Here is a 20,984-nt window from a genome sequence, read left to right on the forward strand (position 1 = left end):
AGCAAGAAAGAAAAGGGTAGACTGCTTTTTGTGAGCTGGCAGAGGATCAAGTGTGTATGATGTGAAGGAAAAAAGGAAGGAGATTCTTGCAGCCTGAGAACAGACATCTGGCTGGCAGAAGAAAAGAAGTATCATTGACAGATGAATGCTGTTTCAAACTGGGGTAATTTTAGATCAAGAGGGCAAAGTTTTGCTCTCATGCATACAGCTCCCACTGAAAGGGATAGGAAAGGTGCATGCATGTGAGAATAAAATTTGATTCTAAGTGAGAACTGCATATTTTTACACTAGATATTTAGACTTTCATGTTTGGATCACATGGTTTCCATCTGCCATATGCAGGCATTGCTAAAATGCTGCCGGGAACCAGGCTCAGGTTTGGTGACTTTCGTTAAAGGAATTAGTGGTTTCTATCCAGTTTCAGTGTGGCTGGATTCAAAGTGCAGAAGCCCATTTTTACAGTTTAGCATTAATTAGCACTCTTGTGGCAGCCTCAGCAGGGAGGTGAAGGATTAAATGGGCATGAAGACTGAAGTATCTCTTTTCCCATAGTGGTGATTCCTTCAAAATAAGGTTGAGATGTGATGGGCTAATGCAGGGATGTGTGCATGGCTTCTGTCTAGACTATTCTTGTTTCGAATGATTGAAGGACTTCAATCTACAGGTCTGTCAATGTAGTACTCTTCTGTCTCCTGCTATTAAAAAAAACCAACAACACAACAACAAAGCCAACCCAAAAACACAAACCCAAAACAAAAACAACCAAAAAAAGGCAAACCCCAACAGAAACACAACCCAAGAAAACCCTTAACCATTCTGCCTTCTCACCCTTGTGAATGAGGGGTGAGAACTGTTTATGGGAATTTAAATGAGATCTTGCCAGCCATTCATGGGAAGGATCAACACTGTTACATTAAAAGATTAAAAGGCTGAGATGCTGCTGCTCACTTCAGGATTTGCTGAATCATTCAACAGGGTGCAGAAAGCAGGTAATCTCTGACGTTTTTTGCTGAAGAGAGCCTCACAGGGATATTTTGGAGAATTGCATGAAGACTGAAAAATGTATAAGGAAAATTGTGCTAAGTTTCTGTGAGCCTGGAAGGCAAGACCCATCCTAGTGTGAGTCAGAGGGTGTGACTCAGGCTTCTGTTCTGAATTTTGTTGATCAGACATGCTGTGCTTTATGTTTATGTACACTGAATATTAAGTATCTAATTACAGAAAATTACTTACAGTTGTAATTCTGCTACTCACACTGAATCACGAAAAGCACTAAAATTCTACAAAAATTTCTGAATTTTATTTTTTTAAAAAGACTAAATCATCACAATCTAATGAACTACGTAGTATTAATAAAAAGCAGTCATTAGTTACTTAATATTTCTAAAAGCTTTTGTTGATAGCAGTTCATAGTTCTATTTTGTAGGAAACAGGCTTCCAGATTTCAGTAAAGTAATTAAAATATGAAATAGTATGTCTGAGAAATGGTATTATAGAAACCAGCATTAAAAAATCTCCCCTCATAGCTAATATATTCAATAAAAAGTTGCCTTGGTTTGGTGTAATTTAAATGGTCTACTCTGTTCCTCAGGACTTCGAGCCTCTTTGTTAAAGTTCAAATAATGAACATACTTTCATATACCTTGTTTTGAGTTAATCCCATTTTTATGAATGAGTAAAAAAATGAGCAAGATACCTCTTATGAGAAAATAGGTTTCCTTCAAGAAATAATCCCCTTTCTGTAGATCTCCCCTCTCTTTCAGCATCTTAAATGAAAATAATGAGTTTATACTTAAAATGGCAAAAGAATACAGCTGTAGAAAAACTATTTTTTAAGTGATTTCTTCCTGCCTAATTTTACCTCAACTGAGCAGTGGAGTTTTGTCTGCTGGGCTGCAGCATGGGCTGACTGCACAATGGCTGCTGGGTTTCCCTGAAAGAAGAGCTGAGTGCTGTGAACTCCAGACCTCTGTGCAGTGTCAGAAGCTCTTACTGTGCCAGTGTAATCTTTTAATAGACATGCTTGCCAGTATTACTTTTTTCTTTCAAAGACAGAATTAGAAAGCGCAGTTGTCATTTAAATTGCCTCTATCTTTGTAGTAGTTGGTAGTGATCTGCTGACCAGGGTTGGGTAATTTAAAAGCTGTTTAACAAAATAACATGCTTGTCTGTGTGAAATATATACAGTGCTGAGAGATGGGGAGAAAAGTCTTCCTTGACATAGTTTATGGATTCTTTAGAAACCGCAGAATGCTGAGACTTTTCTGCAGAGTTACTAAAGCTTTGCAAAGCCCTTCAGATGGTGGAGTATGTTCACCCTCCGTGTGCACATGTATATGCTTCAGTGGGAAAGGGAGAGGATTCTTAGCACAGTTTTTGCCAGGCTTTGCATTTGTTGAACGTATATTACTGAAATGCTGCCCAAGATGCATTACTTTATCTTGTGTAGAACGTGAATCATGTTGCATGATTTGTTAAAAGAGATTGAGACAACTGTAAACATTCTGTTTGAAAAGATGTGCTCTTTTCAAAAGACCTTTTTGTTAGAGCCAAATAACACAAGAAGCAATGTTTCCTTGCTCACAGGGACATATATATATATTTCTGCAAATATTTGTTTTGGATTCTCTGTTCTTTTGGTATCTGCATTCTTTGAAATAATTTTATATTTCCATGTTGACTTTCTCCATGCTTTAAGTTTTAATCAAAGGTTCCTTGCTTCTGATGTTGAAGACTACTGATGTTAGCCTGTTTACATTCCACTATTTTTCCTCTGTATGGGGTGAACATTCAAGTGTGGTGGTGTCTTTTTGCTTTTATCTGCCAAACTTAGCAGAGTTCCTTATTATTGACAGCTCAAAAAGATGGTATGCTAGTGGGCAGGATGCTGTGAATTATTAACTTATCTTTGCACTTGACAAATTTAGGTTATCTTTCTAAAGACAAATCGTTTCTATGAAGGAACTAAGACAGTAGAATGGTAAATAAGGCATTGCAAACATAGGTAAGACTATTTTTAGCCAACTATGAATGCAACATATTTCTGAAAGATGGTTCTGTGTTACATTTCTTTCTTAGGCTAAAGTACAAGAGGAGTGAGTATTGTTAGTGGTGTTTCATTTAGACTTCTTAGTGTGTTTTTCTACATGGATTCATCAATAAAGCCTTAAAGAACGTGTGTTAGTGCTGAAAGTCTCCTCTACTTTGCCTTTGAAATGTGATTTTGCAGAAACCCTTTATAATTTTCTTTCAATAAAGAGTCTGCATTCAACTAATTTCTGAACAGATAAAACATGCAGGAAACATATGTTTGCCAGGAAGCTTTTCTATAATCAAACTGGTCTGCAGGACTGAAACCACGCTCTTCTCGTTAGGTATTAATCTTCTCTCATTTTTGGAATAAAGAAAAAACCCAACAACACCCACAACACTGGTTAATACATACAAACATAAATGAATGAGAGACAGCATATGTTGCATTTGGTAATGGACTCTCACTTGAGTTAATGTTTACATTGTGCTGGAAGTTCCAGCCTGAGAACCAGAAAGGTCTTTGCAGTCGGGAAGCACTTCGCATTCTTGGGCAGCAGACAGCAGCAACATGTCACCCGTGGCACAGTTTGCCTTGAAGCAGTTAGCAAGAGGATTGGCACTAGTGATTTCAACTGCAGGAGGACAGACAAACAAGATAGGTTTATGCAACGTACAGTAAAACAAGCAACAAGTTGAATACAGGTTGGTTAGAGAAAAGAGTGTAGAAAATATTTGTGAGGAATTGCGTTAGAGATACAAAGTCACCGGTGGCAACAGTAATTATTGACAGAGCCACGTACTTCTGAAAAACTCTGGAATGATGCAGAAGCAGGCAGTAGCGTTCAGATGCTGGTCCTTCAAACTTTCATCCTGTGGCAGTGCATCTGTTTATCAGGAATTATCTGCTGAATGTAAATGAATTTCAGTCCTAAGTCATTGCACCTGTTGCCAAGAGGTATTTATTTCAATCACTTGCCTAAAGCACTGGGAGTTATTGCTTGACGTTTTGTAGCTCAAAAAAAAAAGCTGTCATTTCAAAATCATTTGTTCAGAGAGGAGAAAATGCAGCAAAACAGTTCATTTTACCCTAAGCACTGCTATTTGGCAGTATTCACATTTGCACGGCACAAAGCTGCAATATTGATTTTTTTGCTCTCAGGGCCTCCCACTAGTTCTTTCTTCGATTGTCAGGGTTGCAAGATGGATTGAATTACACTTTTCTTGTTGATATGCTTATTTTTTTCTTTGTTGATAGGAAAAAAAATTGCAAATAAAGCTTCAGCTTAAAGATCACAGTAGCTTTGTTAATGGACTTTAAATGTATTTATTTTATTTAGTTAAAATTCTTCCTGCACCATAGACATTCCTTAGAGGAGTCTCCCCACATAACACATGGTACATTGGTTTTCTTTATTGCGTGCTGCTTTTGCAATATAACACCTACGTTGCAATCTCAGGTGTGTCTTCTGTTGCCTGTGATATAACCTTGCTTTAGTATTTTTAATGTTGGTCCTAATAAAGAGCTTCTCATGGATGCCTGCAGGGGGAAAAATTGCGAGATAAAACACATTCATAGTACTTACAGCAGTTGCCATAGATGATAAAATAAGATTTGCAGGCAGCTGATCTCTGTGGCAAACTACAGAGGTCTTGTATTTGAATTCGAGTTATTTCTTAGCAGAATTGGAGAGACTGCTGCAGGATCTGCAGTAAGAGTTCGTGTTTGTCACAGGTAGTTCAGTGTGGATTTGTCATTCCTGACCCCATAATGCTCTGTTCCTCTGACCTGCTGCTGCACACAGCACTGCATGTGTAACTACCAACAGACACCTCAGCGGCTGCACCCTACAGACCCCCTTCCTGACTGCCTGTCTGCGAAAATCCCCTTGGGACAGCCAAAGTCTTGTTCCCTCCCTGCTGATGGAAACTCAGAAAGTTTTATGGGGGCAGGTGGCCAAATCTCCAGACAGACCATGGTAATGCCACATGCTGGAGGAAGTCCGGCTGAGTGCAGGACATACAAGCATCATTGCCACCAACTGGAGGGATGAGCTTTAAGTGGACGGCATTAAATTTGACAGGAGCAGTAGGATGTAGAAATGGCAGTCACTAGCAGTATTATATTTGGTCCCACTGTGGCTGTCGTGATGGTAATTAATCAAAGGAGATGCTGTATGCATGTAGTGGGGGCTTTTTGCATACTCCTCTCTATGCCCATTTAACGCCCTCACTGAGCTGTGAGCAGCTTCTGTCTTTGTTGTATTAATTTTCTGCATAGGAGGAACATGTGGGGTGTTAATATGATGGATTCGTGGTTTAGCTTTTTCAGCTTTCAGCTCATGATAGCTGAGCAAGCCTCTAATAATAGTGTCTGCTATTGTGCAGGGTATTTGCAGCCAAACAAACAGCCAGGAGTGAATCTGAGGTGGAATCGTGGTGCTTTCTACAGCAATATGGCTTCTTCCCATAATAACAAGTGCTGAACCATTTTGGCAGAGCAACAGTACTGGTTTCATGTATGGTATAGTTCCACAAAATGTAAAGTAAAGGCAGACCCCGTTGCTGCCCTCTGACCTCCGCCTTTCCATAGTACCAGTGTTGAATTCCCACTCAGCCAAAGATCTGGTCCTCTTGATGCCTCATCAGTTCTTCTGTGATAGACAGAGGTTAGAGTCAGACCAGCCCCTTGCATTAGTTTGCTATAGAAGTTGGTCAAAAGCTGGTTCTGAAGAAAAGGGAAGGCAGAGGTGTGCAGATAGTGAGTGGCAGATGGGAAAATGGGTTATGGCTGCCAGGGAGCCACATCCTGCCATTGGTGTGATCATTACCAACATCTCTCTTTTGCAGTCCTAACAGATAATCATCTTCTTACAGGAGGAGTTTTAATCTACAGATCATTAATTCATTAGAAAAAAAGTGAAAGCCCCTGGTTTGTGTGAAAATTTACTATCAAGGGGTTATCTCAAGTTGTTCTTGATCTATTTTAGATCCTTGCTTCCTTCCATCTTCTAATGCACCATACTTTTAAAGAAAAGTTTCTGTGCCTTCAAAACACCGTAGAGCTCCAGCTTTCCATACTTAGTAATTACTTCTCTTTGTAGTCACAACTTGTTTCCAGCACTCTGCACTGAAATATTAATGCCCTTGTGCTAATGTATTAGGATGACTTCTTAAAAATTACTAAATATCTGCAAATCTGCTGGCAATTTAGAGGGGATTTATTATTTTAAGGAATTAGGTATTTAACAGTACCACATTACCCAGCTTGTCTTCCAAAAAGCAGTAATGCACACATTCTGTAAGAAACAGAAGTAGTCTGTTTAATAATAATCTAGTAGTAGTAGTGTAAAAGTCTGATATGCAGCTTCATTTTTCTGATGCAGAATGTTTTTTTGCAGAAAGAAATGTCTCTAAAAGGGTAAATGTGTGAATGAATATCTGAACCAATGTTTTGTTTCTAAAGTTTTTCATACAGCTTCATTAGAATAGAATAGAATAGAATAAACCAGGTTGGAAGAGACCTTCAAGATCATCACGTCCAACCTATCACCCAACACCACCCAATCAACTAACCCATGGCACCAAGCACCCTGTCAAGTCTCCTCCTGAACACCTCCAGTGACGGCGACTCCACCACCTCCCCAGGCAGCCCATTCCAATGGGCAATCACTCTCTCCGTGTAAAACTTCCTCCTGACCTCCAGCCTGAACTTCCCCTGGCGCAGCCTGAGACTGTGTCCTCTTGTTCTGGTGCTGGCTGCCTGGGAGAAGAGACCAACCTCTGCCTGTTTACAACCCCCCTTCAGGTAGTTGTAGAGAGCAATAAGGTCATCCCTGAGTCTCCTCCTCTCCAGGCTAAGCAGCCCCAGCTCCCTCAGTCTCTCCTCATAGGGCTTGTGTTCCAAGCCCCTCACTAACTTCGTTGCCCGTCTCTGGACTCGTTCCAGCAAGTCAACATCCTTCCTAAACTGAGGGGCCCAGAACTGGACACAGTACTCGAGGTGTGGCCTAACCAGTGCAGTATACAGGGGCAGAATGACCTCCCTGCTCCTGCTGGCCACGCTGTTCTTAATGCAGGCCAGGATGCCATTGGCCCTCTTGGCCACCTGGGCACACTGCAGGCTCATGTTCATCCTACCATCAACCAGCACCCCCAGGTCCCTCTCTGCCTGGCTGCTCTCCAGCCACTCTGACCCCAGCCTGTAGCACTGCATGGGGTTGTTGTGGCCAGTGTGCAGAACCTGGCACTTGGATGCGTTAAATCTCATGCCGTTGGACTCTGCCCATCTGTCCAGCCTGTCGAGGTCTCTCTGCAAAGCCTCTCCAACCCTCTAGCAGATCAACTCCTGTCCCCAGCTTGGTGTCATCAGCAAATTTACTGATGATAGACTCAATGCCCTCATCCAGATCATCAATAAAGATGTTAAAGAGGATGGGGCCCAGCACTGATCCCTGGGGGACTCCACTACTGACTGGCCGCCAGCTGGATGTGACACCATTCACCACCACTCTCTGGGTTCGGCCATCCAGCCAGTTCCTAACCCAGCTCAGAGTGCTGCTGTCCAAGCCATGGGCTGACAGCTTGGCCAGCAGTTTGCTATGGGGGACGGTGTCAAAGGCCTTGCTGAGGTCCAGGTAAACTACATCCACAGGCCTCCCCACATCCACCAGGCGGGTCACCTGATCATAGAAGGAGATCAGGTTGGTCAGGCAGGACCTGCCCTTCCTAAATCCATGTTGGCTGAGCCTGATCCCTTGGCCATCCTCTAAGTGCTGTGTTAATGCACTCAGGATGACCTGTTCCATGAATAGTGTTTGTTTAGTTGTTTGGTTTTTTAATAGGAAAAAAACATGTTAACAATGAGAGGTCCATGAAAAATATATATCCCTTTGGGGAGGTATGAAGAAATTCTGTGTAGTACCCATGAACAGTCTGTGGTACTGACCATTTATGTATTGTATGTATCAAGTATGATAATCTAGCACTGGCAAGTCCACCTCTAAGCCATTCCCCACATATGCACATCTTTTAAATACCTTCAGGGATGGTGACTTAGCCACTTTCCTGGGCTTGGTAGTCTTTGGTTTAATTTATGGAAAAGATACAGTAAGGAGCACTGAAGTTCAACTAGGTAAAGTATCAGCATGTATTTTAGATTTGATGGTACAAACCCCCATGCTGGGGACATAAAATAGCAAAGCAAAAGAAACCAACTCTTCCTGGATAAAGTAAAATGCAAATTAAGAAATACTAAATTGAAACTGTTTTTGTGGCTTTTTTTAATGTGATTTTTTTGGGTTTTGTTGAAGTCACTTCTGCATTTGCAAAGCCTGCCTACTCTGCTGCTTCCTACTTTCAGAAGGAAATGAGATGGGAACAGCAACATGTAATGTAGCCATGCAGACAGGCATCACTGTGTGCCCTGGCAAGGATGAGAACAAGCAAAGAATTTCCTCCTTTTCCATATTAAGGACACAGCAGCTGTGGTGTTGGGATGTGACAGTTTCATGAAAGATGCTTCACTTAACATACTACCAGGTCAAACTGTTCAAAGGTGCACCTTAGCACAGCAGCGAGCGTTAGTGCCTGTGTGACAGTAAAAGAATAGTCCAATGCAATGTATCTTTTAAACTCAATCCCACTCTTTTTGTGGATTTTGTTTTTAGGTTTCAGCCGAGCAGCACTACCGTTTGGTTTGGTTAGGCGAGAGCTCTCCTGTGAAGGGTACTCCATTGATCTCCGGTGTCCAGGGAGCGATGTTATTATGATAGAAAGTGCTAACTATGGACGGACAGATGACAAGATCTGTGATGCAGACCCTTTCCAGATGGAGAACACAGAATGCTTCCTTCCAGATGCCTACAAAATTATGACACAAAGGTAAATATATATAAATATATGTGTGTGTGTATATATATATAATTTTGAGGACTAAAGAGGAAAAATGTCTGAATTAATACAGTATAGGGTAGATGCAGTAGGGAATACTGAGTTGTTACCAGTTTGTTATTGAGGTAGTATTGTTTCTATCTGGTAATAAAAACTATCAGTTTCAATTAGAGAGGTTTGTGTTTTGTTTTGCTTTGGGTTGTTTTTTGTTTGTTTGTTTTTTTAAATATTCTGTAAGCAAAAGTTAAAAAGCAGGAAGATAACTGCAAGAAGAATGGAATAATTCACTTAGTTGGAGATTTCCTGTCTCCTTGTCCTTTAGGTGGTCAAACATCACTCAAAAAACATGTCCAACTGGCTGCTGCATTTTTTGGTAACTTCTACATTCCCTAGGAAAGTTACACATTTCCTATGAATGTAATAAATCACTCCTGTACTTCCCACCTGTAAATGCGTTCAGTGGAAAATGCTGGAATGAATAAATGCCAGAATGGTTATAAGTTGTTATACATGTGTGTACAGAAGCATATATGCATATAAGCAAAAGTTACATTATGTCTTAGTGACAGCAATTGTCATTCTGGGAAGACATCAATCAGAAGAGCATTTTTAGAACAAAGGTGTATCAGAACTAAGATTCACAGAAATTCCTGTGCTGCAGGCCTCAATACAGGCAGCAGTCACCTAGTACTGACAGTTGTGGAAATGTCAGTAGAGATCTGTCACTGGCGTTGTTACTGGCTTAAACTGCAAGACCTGAATAAGTTCAGGATTGGGGGAAGCCTTCGTCCCAGTGTGTTTTTCCTAGAATGAGGAACGTGAACAAAAAGTAATGAGAATAACCTGGGAGTTTTCTGGTGCATGTACAAAGTATGTTTCACACTGATGTATGAAATTAAATATGCAAATTGTCCTGCATGCTCTGCGTCATTTACTACGTTATGTTTGAACATGGTAGCATTCAGTAAACATATGGTCACCTCTTAAAAATTATTTTCCATTTTGATTTCCCAATCCGCTCAAGTTGTCATGAGTGTGGGTTTTTTTTACCATTTTCACATGAATAGATGTATGTTCTCTTCTTCTGTAGTCAACTATTTGGGGCAGATTCAGTTTCACATGCAGGTAAATTAAGGATATCAGGTCTTTTATTCTTTTTCTGTGTTCAACCTGTGACTTACTCTGTGATCAGTAAAGGAAATGCTCCATTCCTGCCATGGTAAAAAGGTAATATAACTCGTTCAAATCATGTTTAAATTATTTTTTTTGTGTGGTTCTGGTTCGTTGTTATTAATTAGATCAAGACAGCTTTCCATAGAGACTGCAGAAGCAGTGTCATCATCCTCTAATCTGTCAAGTCCCTTTGAAACTACCTTCAATTGCTTTTGTAAATGTAGTGCCTCTCTGTAGACTTCCTTGTTGTGTAAAATGCATGTTGCGTTTTGATCAAAGTCCTCCTTATGTTCATTGCAAATACTCAGATTATGGTCGTCAGAGACAAATACAGAGGCACAATCTTCCTGTGACATTGGACGGTTAGTGCCAAGCTTAAATTTCAGTCCTCCCCTTTCAGTTAATAAACTGTACGTCAGTGATACCAGGGAATATTTTTGAGCTTAACCAATCTTTTACTCTTTTTCCTACAGATTACAATGAAATTGTGATAGCATGTATGTCACTGGTTCAGAGTATCTGTGCTCAGAGAGAGCTTTTGCTTTCTGTTCTTTTTTTTTTTTTCCTTCCATCTGAACAAATGGCAAAGATCATTTGACGCTTTGCTTTCTATTTTTGTCTGGCGTTTGTAGTCATTTGGAAGTTTGCTTTTGTAGTTTTCTTTCTCAGATCCTGTCATTAAGTAGAAAAGCTGTCTCTTGCCCTGTTTAATCTTTTCTCGAAATTGCTCAATTTGTGGTATATTGCAAGCACAGAAGAACATTCCAAATTTCTTATGAAATATTAAAAGTTTTTATATCCCTTTACTAATAACTGCATTGGTCATAATAATTTTTTGTTGTCTAAGGCAAACTGTTTTTTGGTATTCAGCACATGTCCTTGATCTGGTATCTAAAAGTATCACATCAGCTGCATTTTGATGGCAGCAATTGCATAGAAAATCTCACATGAAGGACTATCAGATTCGTTGGATTTCTTATTTGTTCTTTTTTTTTTTTTATTTTGTTTGGTTTTGGGGTTTTTTTGGTCATTTTTTTTTTTTTAATTGACTAGAAAACGGGAATCTGTTAGAATGTTTAATCAGATGGAAAACTTCTTCCATACCTTTAGAAATAAGCAGCAATCGTGTCTACATTGCTACTTAAAGTCCTACAGTATTTACTTTTAAGCTTCAGCTAGCAGTGGTTTTACCACTGCTTTTGATCACTGAATTCAGTTTAGACCTGCAGTTAAGTGGAGTTCCACAGCAATTATTAAATACTCATCACTCATTTGCAACGTCACTCCACAGCTTTTGCACAGCAGCTACATTTACTGAAGTTGCAACATTAAAACACTAGCTTAATTAGATCAATACTGTGAAATCTGAAGACTGAAAAATAAGATGAGATTTCCACATTTACAGAAAGTCAAATGCCCTGCTCCCTTACCAGAGAATTTGGGATACTAGAACGCAAACTTTGCCAGTGTCCACTGGTGCATCAGGTTCTCTTTTTTCAGAACAATCTTTTCTTCATTCCTTTCTTCTTTTCTGTAATTCTCAGAAGATTTTTCATAGTGCTTTCCTAGGAAGCCTGACTAGAACACTAGTGACTTTATCACTTTGCCTTTACCTTTGTAAAGTAGTTACTAAATTTTTAGTCCCTGATTGAAATTACATCCCAATTCTCCAGAATAAAGTCTTTCAGATGTATTTGGATTCCATGTAAACTTCAGTTTTGAAGAAAGAAACTAGACCTTTAGAAAATCCTTCTCCCTTTCACACGTTCTGATAATTAACCCCAGTATTTGCATGCAATCAAGTTTGAGAAATCCTACCACGTGCTAAAGTTGAGTATAGAATTAAGCTTATTTCTAGACTATTTGGTGAGGGAGTTGTGCAAATGAGTGTCAGAGGACACATGTTTCAGGCAGTTATACCTTAAAATAGTCAGACTTCTTGGTTCTCCATTGTCCTTTAGCAGGGACAAAGCTCCCCTGTTTCCTCTTGATTTAAAAAGAAATTAAATGAACAGAGAAGCGGAAGATGCAGAGCAGCCTGAGGAAATTGCTCTAGTTGCTCACTCACAAAGTGTGTTTGTGTGGATGTAGCCAGAAACTGACATGAAATTTTGAAGTTGATAAGGCTGACTAATAGTGCTTTTTATAGGCACAACAGAGATTTGATTTCAGTCTTAAGTCCACTTCCATTGTAAGCAGATTGCAAGTGTATTGCGTGAGTTCTATTCAAACCGCTTGTGTGTTCAGGAAGGCTTGCTGCTTCCAGTATCATCTAAAAAAGTCCCACTCTGCAACTGCAAGGGTGGAACATTGGGATTAGGACAGGTACTAAGGGTTACATAGATACCACGCCATTTTTGGATTTGTATATGTAATTTTACAGGGAAGTTAAAAGCTGCTAAAACGCATTTTTATGTGCTAGGAATTAAAAGTAGGCTTTTTAAAGTAGAAATTATAGTCTTAGTCCTAAACTTCTTGTTTATGAAAAATTCCATATTAATGTGAAGATTAGACAACATTACTGTCTTTGTGATTCCAGTACAGTGCAATTAGATGGTTTGTTTTTTTTTTTTTCCTGTGTATAAGGTGGTAGTGGTGGTGGGGACTGGAACTAGATGACCTTCGAGGTCCCTTCCAACCCTGACAGTTCTGTGATTCTATCTATTGAAATTGATGCACCTTAATATTTTCAGCAATTGACAGTTATATCTGTGCAGCATCCTGCGGAACATTAACATTTTGTATTTAAAGAAAACATAGCCTGTTAATTCTGAATCTATGGCATCATTTATGTAGATGTAAAATTGAAGCATTTATTGTTAACAGCCAAATTAATATTAACTTAAGAAAGAAAATACAGTTTCCCTCCTAGTAAAGGCTAAAACACCTTGACTTTTTAAAAATAGGATTTTCTGATCCCTGTTCTGACACTGGGGGCATAGTTGTGATAATTAAAAAAAAAGAAGAAAAAAAAAAAAAAGACAAATTGGGAATGTTAAAAAGGCCATGCAAGCACCCGCATTAAAAACTACAATCTCTCAGTTGTTACAGTCAGTTTATTTTTGTTCCACAACAGGAAAGGAGGTTACATCAATCCTGCACTGAAATGGCCTTGAAATTCTATTTTCATCTACAATATATACTATGATTGTAGTTTTATGTGATCTTTGTGACTTTACTAAACATATTTAATCAGTGTAATTTCACTATTTAAGTGTGCAGAAACAAAGCAAGCCTCATTATAATGCATAAACATAAAAATATGTTAGATATGATAAATGAACTTAGGGAAATGTAATTTTTTTTAAAAACCTTCCTTTTTAAAACATTACTGCAGGAACATAAAAAAGGATTAAAAGAGGATTTATTCCTCTTCAGCAATGAGTGGTTTTGGTGTGGTTTGTTTTGGTTTTTTTTGTTGCACATATCCTCTCCCATCTGTAACACGTGCAACACATACACTTTCAATAATCATATCCATCATGACACCAGTGAAGGGTTCATGCTTGGGGTTTTGTTACCATGAATTTTTCTCACATGGTTAATACTCTTAACCTGTTATGTCCTTCATCTGCAAGACAACTGAGGCAGCGTATCCATTCTTTCTCCTGTGACTTTATTTCTTTTTCTTCAATCTTTCCTAACAGTATAGTAGGAGAATGGAGATGTTCATTCTTTTCCACCTATTTGCATGTCCAATAAATACAAATTTTTGGAAAATCCTATATTTAAATGAGGGTGATACTTTTTTTTGAAAGAAAATGAGTTCTCTGAAGAAGACACTTCAGCCCTCTGTCTTGTTCCAGCTTGTCAGGTCTGCAGAGAAAACATTGTTTGACCTGTTCCATGATGTGAGTAAATAAAGGAAATCTTCCATTAGACTCCAGGCTTGTATGGACAGTGGATAAATTTCCTATAACTGATTAATCTCGGTGATCAGAGTGAAAATGTCTTTCCAAAAGCAAACTTTGTACAGGATCTTTGCTGATAGAAGGCCAAAAACCTGCTGTGGGGATCACTGCAGAGCTGAATTGGAGCCCTTGCAAGACTTCCACAAAACAACATTTGAGCGTCCCAAAAAGACAGAGCCCACAGTTGATTCAGTGTTTAAACTGTAGCACGTTTCAGATTTCATTTTTTAATGTGACTTAAAACAATTTTCACAGGCAGGATTTTATCCTCTGCCATTCACGAATGACTGTGATTGTGGTAATGGCACACTTTACTTCTGGGGTCTGCCAGGCTTAGACAAGGGCTCTGCTGACCCCTGCTGCTATCTTGCCTTTTTCCTTTGCTTTTCCTTCTGCTGCCAAAGATTGCCTCCCTTAGCTAAAGATATTATGTAATGAAAAGTGTCTCAGAGTAAGAGGTACACCTTGCCTTTTTCTGCTTTGTGGTCATTAATAGCTTGAATATCTCTACTTTTTGTGTCAGATAAATACCACTGCTGATGATAAGATATCACAGGCTGATGTGCATGAGGTACGTTCTCAGAATTTATGCACATCAGAGCTGCTGTGCTACTGATGCTCGTCGCATGTATGAGGTTTGTCTTTTGCTTTGGCATGCCAGCAGTTTCTGTTACAACTTGCTGACAACTGCTTCACAAAACATTTACTATACAAGATTATGAACATTATATATATATACACACACATATATATATAAGCATCCTTTAAAAATGAAGGCTTCCACTCATCTCAAACAGATGTAAGTCGTAGTACCGCAGTCACCCTGTGAGTATTTTGATGTAGCAGAAAATTAAAATGCTCTTTACTTTTAAATTAAGCTTTTCACAATACCAAGCTATGGCTTGATTATTCGTTTTGTTTTGTTTTGCCTTGGATTGGTTTTGGTTTGTTGTCTCGTTTTGTTTTGGTTTGTATGTGTTAGTCACAAGACTTAGTTATGACTCAAATGTAAAGAAAAAAGGCAGAAATACGTGTAGCCTATTTTCACCAACAAGGCATAATCACTGAGCCTAGAATATTCATGAAGCATTTATAGTCCTTGGCTTTATTACAGCGAAAAACAGTAATACAAGTGACTGAGAAGAACCTTATCTGTTACTCTGCATTTTCACTCTCATTAATTCTTAATATTCCTGTGGTAAGTCTAGTTTACTCATTAAAAATAGGAGGGTTTATTAATGGGGTAGTTCCATAGCGGCATTACTTAATACATTAAATAAAAATCTCCATATTGTAAGGTTCTGAGCAGTCAGGTAAGGTGAAAGAGCTTTATAATGGAATGTGTTCATTTTTTTGCAATGCTTTCTTTTTTCTTTTTTGCACAAGAAATTACATTACACATGTGTAAACACATTACACACATCCATGCATTGTTGTAGTTACAAGCTAAAAGGATCATTAATACCAGCTAATGACATTTAAAATTTAGATTTTTTTGCCAAAAAAGGACATAGGTGTTTTATTAATGTATTCATAGCTTATACTTAAGTTGTCTCCTTTCCTTTTTTATAGGCAAAAACACTATCAAATTCTTCTTAAAGTCAGTGTGTATTTTATATGGGGGGGTAGTATATGCATATTCCTCACTATTTCCTTGCCATTCGTGGGTGAAAATAAATATAATAAGTAACGGTACATAAGTATACATAATTTTTAAGTACAATGTGCTGTTTCCTGTGTATCTGCGTGTCATATCAAATACAGGGTTCAGCCTGTGATTTCCTTGTGTTCTTTTTGTTATTTTGTGCGGTTTTTTTGTTGTTTTGGTGGGGTTTTCTTTGGTGGTGGTGTTTTTTGTGGGGGGTTTTGGGTGTTTTTGGTTTGGTTTGGTTTGGGTTTTTTCTGCTTTCTGAAATGGGCTCTGCTAGGTGTGCATACTGTTTAGCCTACAGTTAATTATGTGGTACATAGTTTTGGTATGTAGTTATCCGTTTTGGCAATTTACTAATTTTTTTGAGAACTTTACTTAACTTTCAACACCTTTCAGTTGAATGTTGTCTTTCATAGATTTGTAAGAATTTGATACTTTTTTCTAAGTTCTAGTCTAGGCAAAATAACTTCATGTTTCAGCTGCACTCAGGACTTTATTACTGAAAAAAAATACCTGATTTTCTTAGATATTGCTATGTCAAATGTAGTTAATATAGAATAATACTTTAATAATTGAAGCCTCTTTATTCCTCCCACCCCAATGTATACTCTATAATACTTACCCAAAACAGCTACATTATCTGCTAAGTTGATTTAGGGCTTTGTACATGTGTTCATATAGCCATTTATCTCAACCCTTGCTGGGGAGACCTTTATTAAGCTGTGATGACTGCTGAATATGAAATGTAACCAAGATTATTTTTTTATTCAAATATAATTTAAATATTCATCAAAGAGGAGTTATGCTTGAAACTGACAGAGACTATTAACATCAAAAAATATAATTAACTGCACTGGGTATCATGAAGCGGAGTTAGCCAAATAGCTGAGAGGTCTAATTGCTCTGGAGTCTGAGAAGCAATAGTTTTATTTTATGCTGTTGCTGTGGAATTAATAGTAATGTGGTTTGCTATGCAAGGCAATTAAAAGCTGTCTGTTATGGTTCATTGCACTGTAGGAAATCCGTTGAATATCACTTAGTAAACAGAACTGACATGGAAACTTGATCTAGTGGAAAGTGTCCCTGCTCATGGCAGGGGGAGTTGGAACTAGATGATCCATGAGGTCCCTTCCAACCCTGACAATTCTGTGGTTCTGTGAAAAGGTACATGAAGATAGGCAGAGCCAGGGTATAGATCATAAATTAGGACAGATTAATATGAATTAAATATATGTAAATAAATTTTAAGTAGTTTCTCGTGTTATAAAGTCAGCAGTAGGGATCAAAGTTAGAAGTTTTCATTAGTAACACAAAGAAATAGAATTTAAAAAGTATTATAGTGAAGCTGTTTAATTCAGAGGAAAGGAATGAAGAGTAAAATGGGTTTAAAAATTAAAAGGTAGCTACAGAGTAATATAGAAATGGGCAGGTCTCATACTCTGGAAATTTCCTTCTGCCACAGTATAATCTCCTGCTTATAATAAAACCCCACACCTTCTGACCTTTGTGGCTCAATTAAACATTCTAGCCGAATTCAACAAAAAAAACCTCCCATAGATTCTGCCTGTGCCCAGGGTATACAGTCTAAAAAGGAGTGACCATATTCATAGCATTTTGACATTAATGAGGTTGCTGAAATAGACGAGTTTAAGGATCAAAGGTATGAGCCATAACAGTATTTTGCAGCATTTCTTTTTTTGCTCTCTAATAAGAAAATTGCTATCTAATTGCTTAATAAATGGGCCATGAGTACTGAAAGACAAAGATAATTTCCCTTTTTGCATTTTATTTTCTACATATTGCACAACAATTATTGGCAAAAAACACTGTGGCCACAAACGAAAGAGGGGTTGGGTTTTTTGGTGGTGTTTTGGTTTTTTTTTAATTATTTTTTTTTTTTTTCTGTAATAACTGTGAATGAAAGGAGTTTGAATGTGTGTTCTTTGACTTAGTATGGTAGCCAACTTGTATGCTTTTTCAAGAAGTAATCTTAAAAACTCATGTTGTACTGGCAAAACAAAATCAAACCAAGAATTGAACTGGAATTCCTGGTTTATATATAAAGATTGGATTCCTGTCTCATATATTATTTAGAGTGCTTATCCTGTTTATATCAGTGACATAAGAGTGCCTGCTGCTTTCTCAGAAGAGTACTGTCTTTGCCGCTTCACAGCACAGTGCCTTGTACTCCCAAGCTTGCACATGGTGTTAGCAGATATTTAAAGCACTTCAGCCTAACATTTTATAGGTAATGATGAACTGAGCCTATAAAACAAGTTACTGCAATGAAGTTAATGCAGTCTTAAGAGTGTTACATAGATGGAATGCCCAGTATTCAGCATATTTTTGGCTTGCTGTAGACACATCAATGGGGAGTAAAAGTTCTTATCACATAGATTTTTTTTTTCCCCCCACTATAATACAGCAGCTATTGAAACCTTTGAATTTCAAGATGCTCTAGCACACAGACATTAAAAACAGGAAAAAAAGAAGTTGGGTAGAAGAATAATTTATTTAGTTGAGCAAACTGCCATGACCACAGTCATACAGTTTGAACACTTTAGAGGAAGAAAGTCTTACTACTTAATGACACTGAGTTGTATAACATTGCATGAGGCAGAATAACATATCTTGCTGTTTTATGTGCAAAAGCATCTATATTCTTTTCTTGGTAGCGATCTGTGATCTTCAACCTTACTATTCATTGCTTCTCAGATAATTGCTTCTTGTAATATGTATCTATATGATGAAGAAGCAGTTTTGTAATTTATTTAGTACACACATTTTTCCAGCAGTGTACAATTGTCTTTTCACCATAACTCAAGTTTGTGCTCCTTGTCCTCTGTTTAAGTATAGCAGTAATGTGACAGTTCTGAACTTAGAATCTTTCCCTGTTTACTGAATTTCTTAACAGCACTGAACTCAACTGTACTATTGCACTCATGTAGGTGTTACTAGAATGTAGTAGCACTGATCCTGCCTTCAGTATATTATTTTAGTGCCAGAATTATTGGTTGGTATAGAAAACATCATTTACTTTGTATATTTAGCTCCTTAGATAACTTTGCTGCCTTTGTGACAGCAAAAGAACACCTCCTGGAGTTACATTTGAAACAGGAGCACTTTGGGTAATGTACTGTAGACAGAACACATATGAGTTAGTGCTCAGTTATCATAAATGCCATCAGCAATGCCTTGTTGCTTTCTTATCAGCAGCTTCCTGCTGTCAGCCCAGTGCTTATTTCAATAGAAAAGGATTTACATCAGATGTAATATAGCATTATGTATGGCTGACGTGGGGTTTTTAATTGTGCAGGCACATGCAACTCCTTCAGTGGTAGACAGTTTGATAAAAGGATTAGATCACGAATATTTTTTGACACAATTAAACATTATCTGTGCTTTAACAGAATCAAGGCAGTGAATTTTCTGTTGTGATTTTTTTTTTGCAGAGGTAGTCGACTTGCATTAAAACTCACACAGGATTTTTGCAGATGTAAAAACAAGCAAATAGAAGCAGATCCCTCTACTTCATTGGGCTTAAAACTGGAGGTTCCAAGAATCAGAAAGTGCACAGCTCAAATCAGTAACTTAATCCCCTAACTTCAAATCACAAATAAGAAAGCAGTATTGTGTTTTCCAAGTTAACACAGGGATACTTTTGCAGAGGAAGTCCTATATCTGGAAGCCCTGCGAGCTTTCTAGATGGTAATTAGATCCAGACATCACAGTGGGTAATGAATAACAGTGTTTTGGCCTCTTGCTCAGCATTTTTCTTCAAGTTCTATTGAGCCGTAGAAATTGGTCACACCACAGCCCTGTGGAATTGGTAGATATGCCGTGGTAGGCACATGGCCTCTGCTGATGAAAATTATAACCCAAAAAGGGGGGTATTCCCTGAGGCGAGTTTACAAAAAACAATTTATTCTTTTTCACCCTGTAAAACTCATCTTACATGCAGGATCTCTTACATTATTACAAACTCTAATCCTCTGAGTGGGTAATTAACGGACCAGAAAAGCCATTTGTGGAAAGAAAGAGCCATAAGGGTGAAAAATATTTCTCCACTGAATGATCTTTAAGGAGTAAATAATTACAAGAGTGAGAGGTTTGGGATGACCAATCTAAATCTGAACATAATTAGGATGAACACATTTTGAAAATCAAAGCAGTTGGCATGTGCAACAATTCTCATATCAGAAGACTAATTAAATATTTAAAAGCCCAAACCCTCTTACTATTCACAGAAAAATAACCTGCCACAAAAGGGTCTATAACTTTGCAGATAATTAGGAAGGGTTACGGGGGAGGGGGGGGATCACAAATTGTCTCCAAGGTTCTGCAAGGTCACGTCTTATTATGGTGTATCTTTTATATGGTCTGATAACAAGTTTCTTGCTAATTTAATCTAACTAGGGCATCCCATAGCGATTTCCCATTTCCCTTGTTAAAAATGTGATCATTTTTCTATGTGCAAACTGCAATAGGTGAACATTTTTATAAATAATTGCTCCTAATTGATACAGTCTATAGTACTTTAATTATTCAAGGGGAATGCATGTGTTAAAGTTCAGTTAGGGTTGCCACCACCACACACCCCCATTTGAAATTGTCCTCACATTTCCATTGTAGAGGGAAACCAAAGGACACTGTGAAATCATGTTGCCTTGATGGCTGGTTGTGTCAATTAGTAAGTCTTACTTTCATGTTAGAGCCAAGATACATCTATATTTCTGCAAACAGAAGAGCTGTGTTAAGCTCAGGAGTCTCATGGTGAATTAAGCTGAATATGCATTTAAGTGACCTGGAGGTCCAGTTCAAGTATGAACACTAGAAGTGTACTGAGGCTTTTACATTTCAGAAGTTGCAGTAACAAAGCACACCTGTCATTTGTAGTGTCTTATTTTAGTAATTAAAGTGGGTGATTTTTAAAAATACATTGAAGATCTGTGGAAATTAATGTGAAGGGTAAAGCTTCATGTTTTCAATAGTATAATTCTTCAAGTTACTCATTTGATAATGACTCAGAGGCTGTTTTAAGTTATATAACTTCTAACTACACAACGAATATGCTACATACCAAGCTATGGATAGAAAGATCGACAGTGCTGCAAAAAACAAAAAATAGTTGTAAATGGTTTTAACTCATCCTGTGATCTTTACCTATGGGTCTTACCTCCTGCATGTTTGTTGCAGCATTTTGCCTAAGGATTAGACACTATGCTTCAGGATTTGCACCTGCATTTTCTATACACGTCAGTGCTGTGCTTCAGAAATAAATATCGCTTCGTAAGGGTCTGATACTATTGCCCAAACCTATGTTTCTC

At 38.1% G+C, this 20,984-nt stretch overlaps 1 protein-coding gene across 21 annotated transcripts in view; it reads left to right on the forward strand.

Moving 5' to 3' along the window:
• ADGRL2 (adhesion G protein-coupled receptor L2) overlaps positions 1-20,984 on the forward strand; it is a 398,831-nt gene that overhangs the window by 318,558 nt on the left and 59,289 nt on the right. For all 21 annotated transcript variants that reach the window (XR_010987661.1, XM_068141119.1, XM_068141134.1 and 18 more), the window contains one exon: positions 8,700-8,913. Coding sequence is in view for 20 of the 21 variants with exons in the window: in XM_068141119.1 (XP_067997220.1) it covers positions 8,700-8,913 (214 nt within the window). In the remaining variant the exon portion in view is untranslated. The remainder of the gene's footprint in view (positions 1-8,699; positions 8,914-20,984) is intronic.

Source organism: Melanerpes formicivorus, unplaced genomic scaffold (assembly GCF_026170545.1).
Source record: "Melanerpes formicivorus ecotype bairdi unplaced genomic scaffold, bMelFor1.0.p_v2 SCAF_7, whole genome shotgun sequence".
Taxonomy (NCBI): domain Eukaryota; kingdom Metazoa; phylum Chordata; class Aves; order Piciformes; family Picidae; genus Melanerpes; species Melanerpes formicivorus.